This window comes from Parasteatoda tepidariorum, chromosome 6, assembly GCF_043381705.1.
Source record: "Parasteatoda tepidariorum isolate YZ-2023 chromosome 6, CAS_Ptep_4.0, whole genome shotgun sequence".
Lineage (NCBI taxonomy): Eukaryota > Metazoa > Arthropoda > Arachnida > Araneae > Theridiidae > Parasteatoda > Parasteatoda tepidariorum.
In genome coordinates, this window is record NC_092209.1 from 51,925,799 (window position 1) to 51,943,387 (window position 17,589).

At 30.5% G+C, this 17,589-nt stretch overlaps 2 protein-coding genes across 2 annotated transcripts; one reads left to right on the forward strand and one right to left on the reverse strand.

The window, feature by feature from the left end:
• Positions 1–247: 247 nt before the first annotated feature.
• On the forward strand, positions 248–649 carry LOC139425821 (uncharacterized). Its single transcript, XM_071181790.1, has one exon. The coding sequence runs from the start codon at positions 248–250 to the stop codon at positions 647–649; it is 402 nt and encodes a 133-aa protein (XP_071037891.1).
• A 120-nt stretch (positions 650–769) lies between these two features.
• On the reverse strand, positions 770–16,239 carry LOC139425822 (uncharacterized). Its single transcript, XM_071181791.1, has 6 exons — positions 15,829–16,239; positions 12,554–12,652; positions 10,854–10,968; positions 8,116–8,176; positions 3,659–3,716; positions 770–838 (listed from the first exon to the last, which is right to left on the reverse strand). The coding sequence occupies exons 1-6, from the start codon at positions 16,003–16,005 to the stop codon at positions 770–772; spliced, it is 579 nt and encodes a 192-aa protein (XP_071037892.1). The 5' UTR covers positions 16,006–16,239.
• Between the last annotated feature and the right edge of the window lie 1,350 nt (positions 16,240–17,589).

Sequence of the window (17,589 nt, forward strand, 5' to 3'; positions counted from 1 at the left end):
AATGTACCCTCTGATGACTCCCTTTCAAACTCTGGAACGCATGTCCTAGGCTTAGTATGGAACAAAGACCATGACACGTTAAAAATTGATTTACAGTCGTTGAAACTGGAAAAAAAAGAATTTCTAAGCTTGGCTAAAAGAATTTCAAAGTTTTCAAGAATAGTCAGAGATAGAATAGTCATGGATGCTACGCTTTCATCCGAAAAATAAAAATTTAAGGAATCATACAGACCTAACACCAGAAGAAATGATAAATTCTCCAACGACACTACTACATTCAATGCAAAAAGAGTGTTTCAATGACGAAGAAGGTAAAAAATCTTATCTTAATAAAAACTTTCAGATTTTTAAAGATCATGATGATATGCTTCGACTAAAATCTAGACTCGCTAACGATGATGAAACACCTGAATTTGTAGCTCCTTTAATAATTCCATCGAAGCATTTAGTCGTCAAACGACTCATTGAACAGGAACACTTAGTAAATAAGCATGCTGGAGCTTCTATTCTCTTAACAATTTTTAGAGAAAGATTTTGGATCATCAAAGGAAGGAAAACTATTCGCTCCGCCATTAAACACTGCTTCACTTGTAAAAGACAGAGGGTACAAAATCTCGAAGTTCCATTCCCTCTTTTACCTCAAGATTGAACTAAATTATCTTCTGTTTTTAAAATGACTGGTGTTGATTTGGACCGGCCTTTGATAACCAAATCGAATGAGAAGGTTTGGAACCATTTCAAGTTAGTTTGGTAAAATAATGATAGATAATTAATGATATATTATTTCATGTAAATGTAAATAAATTCTTACCGTAGGTCTTCGCATAGTCCGAGTTTTCTGAAACAAAAAACGAGAATAATTTGTTAAATCTATTGACAGCATTACTTGCTTCATTCATATTTAAAATATTAACTTTATATACATTATAATACACTCAAATGACAAAAATCATGGAATTGCCAATATTTAAGTGACCAAATAGGAAGGTGATGATAGCATTGTTTAATGGTGTTTTTCATTGATCTTTTTTAACAAATGAAAATAAAAAAAGACAAAATTTAATTGTCTTAATATTCGAAACAAAGCTATAAATTTAAACTGCGTATACTATTTTGCTTTAAAGATTTAATCTGGGATTCAGAATCATTAAATGTAGTTCAAATATGAAAATGGCAATTTTTTTTCTCTTAGAAGAAATTAAATAAAATCACAGAATAATTCTCCATTTTAGATAATTTTAATAAGCCCAGGCAACGAAACATTGGAATAAGTTTTCACCCATTGAAAAACTCAATTTGAAACAATTTTAATTTTCTCAAAACGTTTAATATTTTTTCTCCATATTGACATTTTAAGTCATTTTCGTAATAAGCGTAGAGAGCGCGTGCTAAACATAAGTAAAACCTAATAACTATGAATATAGCTTTTTCAAACTTAGCAATAGTTATAAAAAGTATCATTATATTTCTTGAAAGTGTTATTTTATGTGAATATAGAGCCTTCGAAGAAGACCCATGATGGAAAAGCATTGTCAGGGTAGTAATTTGCGTTATAGTTATTCACGCAAACATTTGATTACGTGATTGGTAGTGGAAATTGGTAACCGAAAAAAATTGACGAAAAACTCATTCAAATTTTGATAGTGGGTCAGTTCCCCGACGCGGATTTTCTGGTACCTGCTCCAGACTGTTCTGACAAAGGCGTTCGAAAACGAGCTGAAAAGTCTAATCAGTTTTCATCTTAAGAGAAGAGTGGGGTTATTCTTTCCTTTTATTTTTCTTCTTATTAAACGATTTTGTGCAGAGTTAAAGGTCTTGGAAACAAACTTTTTATTTTATTATAAAATATTTTCTAACGCTCCGCCGACAGTATTTTTATTACTTTTTCATCAAAATAAAATATGCATTTAGAATTTAATAGATGCATTTTAAATAGAGAGATCAAATCACACTCAGTAATATTTCTTAAGTTTGTAAAAATCTTGAATTGTATTGTATGATTCTTTAATATTTTAATTTCCTTATTGCAGTTAAATTTTCTGTTAGAAATATTCAAATTGTTGATAAGAGAATTATCAAATAAAAATAATATCCCTTGAGTTGGCTGCAGGACAAATGGGCTTAGACATAAATGTAGAGAAAACAATATATATCTTATTCTCAAGAAACAGAGTTCGAGACCCCTAGATTCTAATGGATTTGAAACAGTAAGGAGTTTTATTTATTTAGAGTTAATTATTACTATTGACAACAGAATGACTCCTGAAATAAAAAATCGAATCTATCTGGCAAAGATAGATTCGATCTGGCATGTCTATGGGCTGAGAAGATTTTTTTAAATCTAGGCTTCTTTCTAGAAAAACAAAGTTCTTAATCTACAAAACTCTTGTCAGGCCAGTCTTGACATATACTTCTGAAGCTTGGACAATGACGAAACTGGAGGAAATTGTATCACAATATTTGAGAGAAAGATTTTGCGGAGTATTCTTATTGGTGTATAACAATAACTAGAGAAGGAGATTTAACTTTGAACTGTACAACATTTATAAACAACCCGATATTATTAAATACAGCCGACCGGCCTGTGTAGGGGGCAGGGAACTGTCTTTGCATCAGAAAAGTTCTGGGTTCGAATCCCGGGCAAGGCATGGATGTTCTTTCCTTCTCTTTACTATCTGTCCTCACTGTGGGAGCGACGTTGGCCCACCTAATATGATGCCCATGAAGGAGAGGCCAACATAATCGCCCTGTAAATGCCTGAATTGTCGAATGTTAACACAGGTGGGCATTAGAAAAAAAATATTATTAAATACATAAAAATAAATAGAATTAATTGAATGACCCACGTGATACGAATGAGTGATGCCAATACAATAAAAAAGATACTGCTTTTTAGACACACTTGAACAAGAAAGCGGGGAAGGCCACGGCTGAGAAGGGCTCACTTGGTGGAGTCTGATTTTCTTGCAATTAATGAAAAGACTTGGAGATCAAAGATAAATTAGAAGTCGTTATGGTGATATCTTCAGAGGAAGGCATTAGCTCACTTTAAGCTGTCTGGCTAACTATGATGATGATGAAAGAATATTTACGTCTCAACGTTTAAATGATTAACAACAGTTAACCAGTAAACTATGAACTTCTCATAAGTTGAAGAAATTTGGAGCTTCTCCCATAGCTCCGTGTAACGTAGCAGACCCTATATTTAGCATTTTTTTAATATCGATTATCATAGCATTTGCGTATTTTTAATTTTTTGGAGAGTTTTAGTGGTGAAATGTTCAGTTTTATTTTGAGCTAGTTGAGCTTGTGGTGAGTTTTTCCTTAGAAACACAATAAATATTGGAACGAGCTCTAAAACGCTTTGTGTCGCTGAACAAGCCCACTCTTGTATATGTTCTTATTCAAATATATCGTGTTTATATATTCTTATGAGTAGTTATGCAGATTCCCATGAGTGTTCGTAATGTATTTTTCATTTGAATTTTGGATTGTATTTTTGTAGAATTGTTTTTTTTCATTTAACCCCCTATTTGTGTAATTATAGATACACAATAAATCTCTTAAGAGTCTATTTATAATGTTATGTACAATATTGTTGTGAACCTTGAAAACGTTCGCGTCAAATCAAAGAGGATCTTTAGATAAAATGACTTACAGTTTCAAATACACTGTACACGATTTTTTCTTCCGTATTCATACTATATTGAATGTTTCTGAAAGTAGAAAAATGTTGAAAATAAATACAAGATGAATAAAATTTTCGATTGACAATGATGTAAAAAACACAATTACGTAAATGAAAAAAAAATTCAAGAATTGTAGAAATTTTGTCTAACTACTCCATCAAAAGAGTACTTTAGTTAACAGTTGCGGTGAGGTATATTAATAATACTTGTTCCGTTGACAAAAGTTTAATCCTTTTACCATTCTGTTAGTAGGATTGCTACGAAACCCAGGTAATATCTCCGAAATATACATATGATTTAATAATTTAAATGAGAAATTAATAAACCAAAAATGAACTTTCAGTCTAGAACTATTTTTAGTTTTTATGAAACAATAAACGAGTAATGGATTTATAAAGTCCTTGACAGTGATAACGCCATTTCAATCATTCCTAAACTATCATTTTTCAAATTCTTTAAAGCAAAATTAATGAATGAGCAAAATTAATGCATTTTGTAATTTCTGAAATTAATGGAATTTTTTTATCAGTTAAAAAATAATGAGGAAAGTGAAAAGTCTTAACCAAATGCATTCATAGGAAAAAGAACTTTATTTTTGGAATAAAAAGTTATCAGGATTACCAAAATAGAAAGTTGACGCGCTGGATTGCATCAGGAATACAGCAGCTTTAGAAGCGCCACTTTTTAGGATATAAATTGGGGTACAGAGAGTGCCACGAGTCGATTCTAACTAACCTGTTTGCAATAAAGTATTTGAAATGCAAGAAAGCTGTGACGATTCGAGCAGAATAGAACAATGCTCATTACCATAATTTTCCGTGGTAAACGGTGAACGTTATGTAAACATTTTTATATGAAAGCATGCTGTCTACGGCAAACACTGTCTATGACAAGCGTTTGAGAACATATTGTACGAAAGCTTTCGTTAAAGGCGAATATCGATGCAGGATATTTTTAAAAAAAGAAAATGGTAAGCGATTCACATGATCTCCCATGAATTTATTATTAATGTTAATGAGATGTTTCGAGGTAATCGAAGAGACCACTAAATTACACACACACATAGCCACTAAAATTTCACCAATGTGCATTTACCAATGTACCTTTGTTCTGAACTTTTCGACTTCCTTATATTTGAAATGGTTTAATGCAAGCAGGTAAACTTCCGATATCTATGTCGCACATTGTTTGATATGTGTAAAGGAATGGTAAAATCATCTTCTGCCTCGAAAACATATTATTTCTATCTTTTCTGTTCTGGATGCAGCCTTTTTAGCTCAACTTAGCATTCAGTTTATATACTCTCATTTGATTCTGTTAATTGGTTATAGGTAGTCTGTCGTGACCATATATGGCAATGTTACTTCTAAAAAGTAACGAGTAGAAGTACAAGTATTTTTAAAAAAAGTAACGAGTAAAAAGTAAAAAGTTCTTATTTTAAAAAGTAACGAGTAAAAAGTACATATAAAAGTACAAGTACTAGACAAAAAAGTAATGATTTAAAAGTACATTTCTAGGAAATCGAAAATTCAAAGTAACCTAAAATTTTTTTGAATAATATTCTTATGTTCTTTAATGTTTTTGCAAAATTGTTGTTATTTATTTAATTATTTTTAATTTTGAAAGTTATGGACATGAATTTATTTTTAGATTCGGAAGAATATTATAATACAATTTTATAATATAATCGTATAATATAATTTTAAAATCAAATGTAACTTTAATATCAAACTTTTTACGGATTTGCACGAAAAAGAAATTTTATCTATTGATTTTAATTTTTAGCTTATTATTTTTATTTATTAAATTACCATTTTACTCTATAGAAACGCGTTTTAAAAGCACAAACATAAACAAAGCAAACACTGAGTTTCAGTTAGCCTTGTGATCTTTGAGCTAGTAAAAAATAATTGAGTGTGCAGTATAAGTTGAAACAGGAAGTCATGCGAGAAAATCATTTTCCGAACATTTCTGCCTAATGGAATAATTAAAGTTTGTAAACAAATTTTAGTACCAGCGGCTAAATTAATACCTTCGAGTTTTCAAGAGTTAAAATGGTAATTATAATAGTTTTCAATAGCACAAATAGTTCTGAAGTTCTTAGAGATCTGACTGGGTGTTGTTTGACAAGGTCGGGCATAAACATAATTTTAGTAAAAAATGTACTAGGTAAAAATGTATTTAGTAAATAATGTATTAAGACAAAAACATATTAGTGAGTTCGAAAAGAAAATTGGAAAACGTAATAACAAAATCCAAAATTTTTTATTTAAAATGTATCAAATAAATGCATAAAACTCAAAAATGAATGAAAATAATTTGCTAATTAATATTTTTATTCATTTTGCAAAATAATTGCATTTCGAAAGTGGTGTCACTGAGTCTGCTGCGAGAATTTCTCAGAACGTGCTAAGCCACGCTGAATAAGCGCTCCACGGGAGCACTAGAAGGTACTGCAGTATTATAATTTCACACATAATTTTTTTATGATTGGATATCGATTCAAAATTGATATGCTTTCCTTTCGACATTTGAGCTCATGTATGCCATAAATTCCTCTGTCGCTGGTGATTGTCATGATGTTTTCAGCTTTAAAAAATTTAAAATCCCTGGTTTCTTTTCTGTTACGTTATTAGTTTGAATTTAACAACGAAGGACGTTTTAGTGTTTGTAGAAGTATGCCGCCATAACTATCATTCACATTCAGATTGTTACAAAGATAAGGATTCAGGTGTCAAGATAAGATTCAGGTGTTAAAATAAGATTCAGGTGTTAAAATAAGATTCAGGTGTTAAAATAGCCTGTTCACGGATGTCAGAATAATTAAAGCCTTCACACATTTGAAGGTTGGATGAATTATTTTTCTTAAAATCGTATACATTCATTATACTTGGTTTACAGAATTTCAAAGCCCACTTTTTACCATTCTGAAACTTTTTCTTGAGATGAAAACTACCGGTAATCAAAACCTTTGCTATTCATGTCATCCTTTATCACAGGCAATTTTCAGAAGATGAATAATCTGGACACACAATTCTGGAGAACACTCCACTCACAATGATAGTTGCAGTCAAAACAAGATCAAAAGACTGCTTTTTCACTTTCAGGAATGACAATTTTAAAAGGTCAAAGTATTTAAACACGAAGCTAGCTGTGATAGCATATATATTGCACATTAATTTTATATATATATATATATATAGAGAGAGAGAGAGAGAGTGAAACCTAACTCAACATATGGCGATATTTCACCGTAAATTTTCCCGTTTAAAGTGTAGAAGCTTTTCAGTTATATTGGAAGTCATGTTGGAATTTGCATCGGAATCTCATTGGTTGCAGTATTCGACTTCTTAGAGACAATCATCCTTATTAAAAGCTCTCTTTTCAAGAATTACAAGAAAGCTCGAAAAAATAATGGAAGAATAGAGAAGATATCGATGAATTTGTGAAAGCACTTCAGCAGCAATTCTTACACATTTTATTTTGTTTGAAATTTCGTAATTTTACATGAAATATAAATATATATATATANTGAAGCATACAAATTTCATTTGTTAGAAATAAGGACAAATGTAAAACATCAGATCAACCAATCTTTTTTAGAAATGTATCGAAAAGACGTGATAATTCACGAGAAAGTAAATATTTTGTAAATAATTTATTATATGGACAATAATTACTATATATATATATATATATGGAGTTTTGTAAAGATGCGTACTATAACTTATTAACTTACTTACTATACTTACAATTCCCTTACAAATACTTGTACTTTTTCCCTAAAAAAGTAACGAAAGTACAAGTAAAAGTACGCACTTTTTACTTGTACCGGCGTTACAAGTAACGAAAGTAAAAGCACTGCCATATATGGTCGTGACTGAGCTAACAATCCTTTATAACCCTGAATGATAGCTGTGCAATCACTATTCAGTATTTTTATTTTTAACGCTATCATATGTGTATTCTTTTGATTCGGATATCACATATACTACATTTTTTACCTCCTATGCTACATTTTTCTACTACAGTTTCAATGTTCCAAAGTACTAGGCAGTTTGTTAGTAATTATATTTCCAATTCAGAAGCGTAACAACTATTTTATTTATTTCCAGTTCGATGCTTAGTAAGACGTCAAATTCACAGTAAAACCACTTTTTTTAAAGCTATGATTTAATTTTCTTATCTATAATTTTTACCTTTAAACATTTCGGTATTTTCAATTTGAGGAAAAAAAGAAATAAAGCTGGTCTCCACTTTGCGAATAGAATAAAAGTTTGGCTCGACTAAGTGTTTGGCACCCACTAAGGGCTAAGATGAAAATTTGTCGTGGAAATAGATAAGTCTAAAGCAATTATCAATTCTGAACATAAGTGTAAATTTTGGAAATTACGGAGATCAGAATAGAATTCTGCATTGTACTTACTCGCAAGGCTGATTATACGTTCTTAACAAATCTGTGCAGTTTTTTCCAATCCTAGTTTGATCTATTGAAATATAAATGTTTGTCAAATTAATTTACCGAATGTTTAAAATTGTATTCATAGGAATCATTAAAAAAAAGTTATAATCGAAAGAAGATATCATGAATTGTTTTTAACAATATAACTGAAAACTGTTATGTAGAAATTTCATATCAGATAAAATGAATTGCTCATTGCATTCATACTAATATTTTCATAAAACTACAATTTTTTCAAATGACATTTGTAGTTTACTTTTTCGAAAACTGTTTAAGTTTAAAAAGCTTTATATATAACAGACGGTAGCGATATTGTTGCGACTAACTTTTAGGGGAGTTAGACCACATCATCCAGATTAAAACAGCATAGTAATGTTGTCGTACTTGGCTAGGAGCGATTCTCTATTATGACTTGCTTTGGAGTAAGAAACGGTTCATAATAGGTTCATAAGACCCGAATAGCTGGAATAGGTTCTTATGACCTTAATTTTCGGCCATGGGTTCGGTCATGAGCTCTAAATAAGGATGAAACTGAACTTTCGTTATTGCTTTTGATTCGTTATTGCTATAACCGAGAACTTCAGCATGAGATGATGCAAGGGTGTTGCAGTACTTTTTTAACAACATAAAAAATGATAATACATCAGGTTGTCAAGGATGAAATTCGCAGTTAATCATATTGTTAGTTTTAGAAGCTTAATATTTGCTAGAAAGTTGCATATATTAATCATTTAAAAAACTATCCTAAGCTCGAAAAAATATTGAAAACTTTCTGTTTAAATGGATGGGTCGGAAATTTGCACTATTATAAATTACGAGTTTTATCATGGAATTAGAGCGTTCGAAAGAGTGTACTTAGCTATTACACACATGTGTTATTACACACAAGAGACATCAATCAAACTGGCTCGCTAAATTTCACACAAGTAAATCTAACCTCACATATTAGCCACATGATCATCCAGAATCAAAAATAAATAGCAAAGTCAAAGTTGGTTCTGAACTACAGCAGAGTACCTACACTGTAAAAAGAATTGTGTACCTCCACATGAAAAATGATGGCAACTATACTTTACACCAAAGCAGTGTTTCACTGTTCCAAGAACAATGGATAGCTCCTGATAAAGTGAAGTACTATATTGTTCTTTTTCCCTGCTTGGGGCAAAGTAGCCGCCACCAATTTTGTTTTTCAATATCACTAAGATTAATAATTACTGTAAGATATGATACTCATAAGAGTTAATAAAGTTATTTTTACGATATTAGCAAGAATGCATAGATACAATATCTTTTAACATAAAATTAGTTCGTAATCAAACATACAGGCAGCACAGAGAATATCATTAGGAATTCGAACTAGGCTTAACAAAACTGAAATGAAGAGAAGCTATTTGTAATAAAATTGTTTAATACGATTGACAGATGTAAGTAAATCTTGTTATAAGAACATGAATATATTTATTATGGAATTAAAAACACTCATCCTTTTCATAACTGTTCATATTATCAATATGTTTATTCAATCTGGTAAGAAGATTGAAATTACATGGTAAATAATTGATCACAATCTCAATATTTTCACTCATACCGTAAAGAGAATTGAAACTTCGGTATTAAATAGGCTGTGATTGCTTTGACAAATCAATCTGACCAAAAGATTGAAATTACTTAGCAAATAAACGATTATTATCGTGCAACTGACTCTCCATTAGGTACTGGGGTCGATAGCTAAGGCTAGTTCGGTTTCGATATCCGCCATCGTAGATCCAAACTTATCTTCAAAAGTAATGCTCATGATTAAATAAACTCCTTTATTATACGTAGATTCAGTCTGTTGTCAACCATATTTCACTTTTAACTGAAATAAAATTGCAATTTAACTTTATTTTCCGAAATTTAACTGAACACTTAAAAACGACAACAAAACATCCTTCGGTCTGTTGCCAACCTTGAATGTAGTGAAAACATCACATCTTGTGCAAAACTTTATCAATTATCGTTGTTAAGATTTAATTACACCTATTAAAGTGCGTATGAAAGCTAGATTCGGTATTAATTTGAAATAACGCGCAATTTCAAGAGTTTTTCTACGCCAAATTCAGATAACAACTACACCACAGACTTTGCTGTGGAGTTATGATTCACTGCAACTCATGAAACCTGGCAAATCCATAAACGCTAATCCAAAAATCAAATCGTGATACCGGAAACCTGCCAGCATAAATACACTGTAAATGACTGGAAGAAACGATGCAAAAATTTGTTAAAAAACGGCCTAGATTGTGTGAAAGATCGATTCCTATCTTATTGCATGATAATGCTTGATCACGTGCTGCACAAATGGTGGTAGCAAAGTTTTAGAACTTCTTCATTCTTCTCCATATTTTGCAGATAAGCATTTACTGACTGCAACTTCTACGCCAGTTTGAGCAATATTTTAATAGCATAGCAATTTATTTCTCATAATGATGTAAAAATGGTTTTAGAAATATACTATTTTCGAGTCATGCCACCGAGCTGATAAACCTGCCGTTTTAACGGCAAGCGTGAGCACACGATATGAGTGCATCGTATACGTTGATAAATAAAACGATTCTTTAGATTTGCAAGTTATGAGCTAACTTTGCCTTTTTTCCACAAATGTCACCATTGCTCAATTGATAAAATGATATTTGTTTTTATAATCCGACCAATATACTTACTTAAACAGTCTTTGCAATATCTGCATACTGTGTCATTATGAGGATAATCAACGGTAAAAGGAACACATCCTAGCTCCTCAATGCTTTGATTAAATTTGCATTCTTCTATTGCCATCTAAATAAATTAATTTTATGTGGTTAACTTAGTTATAAAAAAATTCATCTCTAATGTTGGAATTCATTAACTAGTATACAAAAAACTATCACAAAACTATTTATAAAGGTATTTATGAAATACTAAGGTGCAGTTATTCATCTTTAACAAAATTTTAATTTCGAAAAGACATTTGTGTGTGGAGGTTAAAACGTTAAGGTTTATAGTTTAAAAAAGAAGAGAAAAAAATTAACCCTAATGTTTTCTACATGTTGCAATGTAATCTAATATTCTCAGTTCCAATTTTATTTTTAACTCTTAGGAACAAGGGGATGAAATGCAAGTTTATAAAATTGTCTTAAAAGAATGATTCAATTACAGACGGTCCACCTGTCTCATTCTTTTATCATCTGTGATTCTTTTATAAGAATTTTATTAGAATTCTATTGGTTAATATCAAGCATGAATTATAATTTTTCATTATCTTGTTTTTTCTTCTTCCTATTTTTTGTTGTATTAAACTTTATTTCTTAACAGATAGTTTTCTTTTCCAAAAGAAAAAACTACCAAATAACCTACCAAACTACCTACATAAACCACGAAAAAACAACCTACCTAAAACCACGATTTTACTTCAGAAATGATTACCTGAAATGTGCACTTTCTGAATATGGAAGACACGTACGAGCGCACTGCCAAAATAAATCGCTCAAAATAGCCTCTCTTATATCAATGCTATTTTGAAACAAAAACTGAAGGACTTTTGGCGAATGCACACATGCGTGGAAAGTCTTCAGATATAATAGACCGTACAAATATGTATTTTGAAATAAAATATGCTGTAACTATGCAAACAAATTTGTAAAAAAAAAAAGATCTATACACCGCATTGTATCTGGTTTTAAGCTGAGCTGAGTTAAAAGAATCTACTAGTTAATTTTTTACTAAAAAATTTAGAATTTTCTGTTAGTACACTACACTTTCACGTACGTATAGGTTCTAAACTGAGAAGTTACTACATAATAATCTCGTAATAAAAGATCCATATCTTTCAAAGACTCTGGATCGAAGTTAAGAGAATCTACTAGTTAATTTCTTATTAGAAAGATTTAAAATTTTGACGTAGTATAGTATACGATATTAGAAAGATTTTGAATTTTAATGTAGTACACTACACGTTCACGTACGTAGGTTCTAATCTCACAAGTTACTACACAATAATCTCGCAAACAAAAGATCAATGCACCGAAAGTCTCTGGTTTTAATCTGCGTTGAGTTAAGAAAATTTACTATTTAATTTTTTAACAAAAATATTTAGAGTTTTTTTGCAGCATACTGTATGCTTATGTACGTAAGTTCTGATTAGAGTAGTTATTACGTAAAATTTTCGAAAATAAAAGTTCCATGCACTAGAGAGATCAATCATTCTAACTTTGCATCTTGCACTCAAAACCTGTGCACCAATGTGCTCAAAACCTGTGCAGTGTAGAAACTAGAAACAATTAATTTCCTTTCTGTATAGAGCTTTCGTAGAACATGCGTACGTGAACGAGTGACATGAATGACATAGGTGCTAAATAAGTATGTCAAATGTCGATTTACTTACCATTTGGTTAAGAGGCCCATATCCCCCTCTCTGTTTCCAGAGTGAAACGTAATCAGTGCAGTTAGTTTGATACGGTGGAGGAAGAAGATGCTTTTCATTCTTAAATAAAATATTGAAGCAATTAGAAAAAGACTTATTTTTTTTCCGTAAAAATAGTTTGACATTAAAATAAGGAAAAAAAAATTACACATTCTTATTTTTTGATATATTTTAAACTAGCTTTTAGCATATTAGGAAGATTAGCTTAATCCCACAAATCATTTTCGGCAAACTAGTACAGTGGTCAAATAGTTGCGTCACGAGCTTAATAATAGAAGAAAGCTTTATGAAATGTAATGGAAAATTCTATACGAAACAAAATTGTGAAAAAAAATAGAAGCTCTATCTGTTTTGTAAATTGCAATAAAATTTGTCAAGTTATTGACAGAAGTGCAGTTAAACCTTGAAAGTATTTCGTAGACATGTTGTCAGTAGGGATTTTAATCTAGTTATACTCGCTTGACTGTAATTACGTGTTGTAGACTGTTATGAAACACAATACCTACAGAAGAATCCTTTGGTGGAGATCAGCGAGATACAATCGGCTCACGAAAGTACTATCCTGAAGCGGAGAAGTATTTATATCAGAGTAGAAACATTATAGCGCGATGAAAGTCAACAAGAATAAAGGCCGTACTGAAGCAGGGTGAGCAAGAATCGAGGGTGATTCTGAGAAAAATCTGCAATGTCTTTTGTACAAAATGAAACTTATTGAATTTGCTTACAAGAAAAGTGACTTCTTAAAACTAATATTGAGTTCTTCTATAAAATAGAATTTCATCTATAAGTTCAACAGCGGTAAAAACATGACTGATTATGTCTGAGTTAACTCATTTCTTTGCTGTTATCTTCGAGTTAAAAAAAAGCAGATGGTCTGTAACTTGATTTTCTGTTACAAACTACTTAAAGATGAAAGTTTGATCAATAAGGTTTCTGGAAAGAACAATATGGAGGAAAGTGAAGTGCTACTTAGTATTTGTCCTGATCATATCTTAAGGAAAAATTATTCACCTCGATTCAAAGGAAAGCAGGAGGGCGAAGTTAATCCAGTCTCAAGCCTCTGAAGCTAGGTTCTTTAAATTAAGTACGGCGGAGAATGATAAAATAAACAAAGGGGAGCAGATTTTTTTTTGCATTTATACAAATATCTGATCGTGCCTAATTCGGGTGGGATGATTTCAAATTACAAATCAGTTTTAATAGTAAAGTTACATATTTTTTAAAGGACATTTTAAAGTTATTTTTTGTCTAAATATACAATTTTAAAAATGTTATATATAACTGCGTGGAGTTTAAATGCTGCGACTAACTTCTAGGGTAGTTAAGGTACATAATCAGGATTAAAATTGCGAAGGAACACATACCCGGAAATTTCCTTGGCTAGGGGTGCTTCCCTATTATGACCTGCTCAGAAGCATAGGAAGAAACAACTATAACACAGAAGCACCTCTAGCGGGTATGACATTTGGCCGCTTTATTACTTTAATCCCGATAATGCGCTCTAAATCCCTGGAAGTTAGTCCAAACATTTATGTGGCCCCCTTAGACCTGAAAATGTAAGTTTTCAGTTAATATCCGGCATATTCCTATAACTTATTGGCCACTTTTTCTTCAAACCTAATGAGTCAGTGACTTGGTTCTTTGCATTTAAATATTTTTTTAAACTTATTTATTTTAAAAAGAAATCTCGAAATCCTTTTATATTTTGTAATTATCAATTATTTAATTACAGTATATTTCTGTATCGTGTAAGACAATACACGTTTTTTTTCATGAATTATCTCATTTATTAATTAATTCAATTCAATCAATTAATTTTCTCAGTACTTTTTTTCTGATTTTCAAACAGTTTTTTAGTAAACTTACACCTGCTTTGGTTATTGGTCTTTGATTGATTTTTACCTTTTACGTGCTTTCCAGCACATCCAAACAAACTGAAAAAGGGCAGAACGTTCTATGGTTCAGGGATGTATCTGGCTGTAAAGTAAAGTAAAAGTAAAAGCCACGATTTGCAATTTTTTTTGCTTGACTTATACTATATTTAAAAAAAAATATATTATAAATTATCTACGGGGATGTGAAAAGTAAATTCACCAATAAAAATAAAATAAATATGCTACAAAATTTAGTTAAATAGACTGACTTTCAGGAACTTTATTAATTAGTAACAAGATTTAGTTAAATTTAATGAGTTAATTTTCAAATAAATCGATAAAAAAATAAATAAAATAAAATAAAATAAACGCTGGAAAAAGTAACCGGTTGTTGATTTAATTTAAATTGCACTTTTTTCTGTTGACTCATCGCGTGACAAGGGGAGAGTATTTATGTACAAGTTTAGACCCCCTGTTATACATAATATTTTTAAACTTGTTCATTTCGACAAAAAAGTGACTAAAAATGTCCTTACAAAACTGCAACTTGGGAACAAAAACCAATTTCATATTTGAAATCAGTGCTATAAAGTATCTGAAATTTGTTAAAAAAACTCATGTAACAAAAAAGAGAAAATAAATTGTTTCCCAACTTATTCTCCCTCAGTGTAAGCAATATAGGGACAGTATAGACCCTTAAAACACATTTATATATCTTTGTTTGGTACAATATAATAAAATGCTAGTAATAAAGGCTCAATTGTTCGAAATAAATGCACATGCATATACATCTAATCTTACATCTAACATACTTAGTATGATCGTAGAATATTTGTATTTTCTTAGTTATGTTTTAATTTTTTTAAACAATGGCTATTTTGAATTCAACATGTTCTAATTTATTGATCTTAAATTTATTTCATTAATACATTCTAATATGCTTGATAAGCCATATAAACTTGATTGAAGAATAAATACGTCTAAGAGTTATTGTTTAGAGTAGAATAAATCATATAACATAATGAAAGAAATAGGTGTGAATAAAAATGTGACAGGAACAATTTTTTCACTAAAAAACACACATTTTGAAAATTTTAAATCACAAAGAAACCGTAGAGCGTCAGCTACTCAAATCTATTGTATCAGCTAACCGTTACCTGTTAGTGCTGGGAAGAAACACTGAAAAAACTTTATAGTGGCGTCACAGTAGATCATTTTCAAGTATTATAATTTAGGACTAAAGTATCAATAGTTTAAAAAAAATCGTTTTCAATTTTCACAAATAATTTACATCATCGTGTATTTTATGTTTCATATATGACAATTATTTATTGAATGCTTTTTTTTATTGAACTTACTTACTTTTCTAACTCTTACTTTGTACTTTTTCCCTCCTAGGAAAGATTGTCCATCAGTATAAGGACTAGCAGAGAGATAAGGAGAATGGATAACAAGTTGGGTAGTTGAAGATCCTAGGAAATTAAATTTGGGAAGATAGAAGTCGTCTGGGAAATCTTTTGCCTCTGGACGATTCACCATATCGATGAAAATTTCCAATTCTATTGCTGAGAACAAAATATATAATTTAGGAGGTGATAATTTCGAAATCCAGGAATTTTAAGATTATGGAAAGAATGAGATATTACCTCTATAATAGTAAAATTAAGAATCTGTCTGTGTATTTTTCTTATAATTCCTAAACTGTTTATGCTACGACAATTTTACCCCCTATTCCTAAAAAATTATTCAAAAATAACTGCTATATCGTCTGGTACAGATATTTAAAAAATGGAATTTTCTCATTTTTTGCCATAGTTTTTCAACTCGCCAGATTTTTTAAAAAATTAATCTATATATAAAAATTAAACTGCTTTATCAAATATTTGGAGAGAAGATGTCTTTGGAGAGAAGATTGATGTCGGCTAAGTTATGGTTCTCATTAGTAAAAAAATGTATTTACTGCGCGTTTTTTAATATTTATAGGTACGGTAAAAAAAAAACTGGGGCAAGGTTACTGCCTCATAGAATAGAGATTAACTAATTTAATATTAGTTTGAATAATAAAATATATCATAATATATCTCTTAGTGTGCGCATTATTTGTTGGCTTTAATATAATGTCAAGCAAAACATCTGCTATTTTTGAGTTGTGTAAGCAAAGAGAATGAATGTGTGAAATCGTTCGTTTTCTCTATTCCACAGAGATATATGCTCAGAGTTTTCACTAGAGCATGTAGAGGGCGATTTTTTTATTAATATGCGACAAAATGGCAATGGTCATAACGTTTTCAGCGCCACACTACGGCGAAATCCTTAACTACTAGACATATATATATATAGTTTATCGTTTTCTTAATAGTTTTTAGTTGAAATTATGAAGTTCTTTGTAATCGTTTGGCTATATGTTTAATTTAAGTTCTATGAAATGCTTTGATATTAATTCCAGATGGATATCGCGTGTTTTTGAAGATAAAAGTTCATTTGGTAAAGTAAATTCAGATTTATTTCAGATATTTTAATTTCTCATAATTTTTCTTGTTCTTGTCTTTTTTAAAGGATGAATTTGCAACGTATTAACATGAATCACTTACACCCTTAATACTTTTAAACTAATGAGAGACTAAATACGGAAAAGCGTTATTAATATAGATCTTTTTTCTCTTTTTCGTTTAATTATATAGTAAAATTTATTATATGAAAGAATAGAAAGAAATTATTAAAAATAGGTGAAAAGAAACTTTTTGCGTATAATGGAACTAAAATATGAAATAAAAGATTTGGAATCAATTAGAAAATTTTATGTTTCAACATAAAGGCACATTGTAAAAAAATTTCAAAACACTAACATCATATATGGCAGTACTTTTACTTTCGTTACTTGTACCGCCGGAACAAGTAAAAAGTACGTACTTTTACTTGTACTTCGTTACTTTTTAAATTTAGTACTTTTACTTGTACTGTTCGCGCATGTGCGACTGCCGCGCCACCCTTTTTTGTAAAAGATTTATATATACCTTGAGAACTTCATAAATGGCGGACGTAGTCCGTGTGTCTTGAAAAATAAAGAGATATACAGTCCATTGAAGACCAGTGTTCAGTGGCGTAGCTACCTAGGGGCTAGGC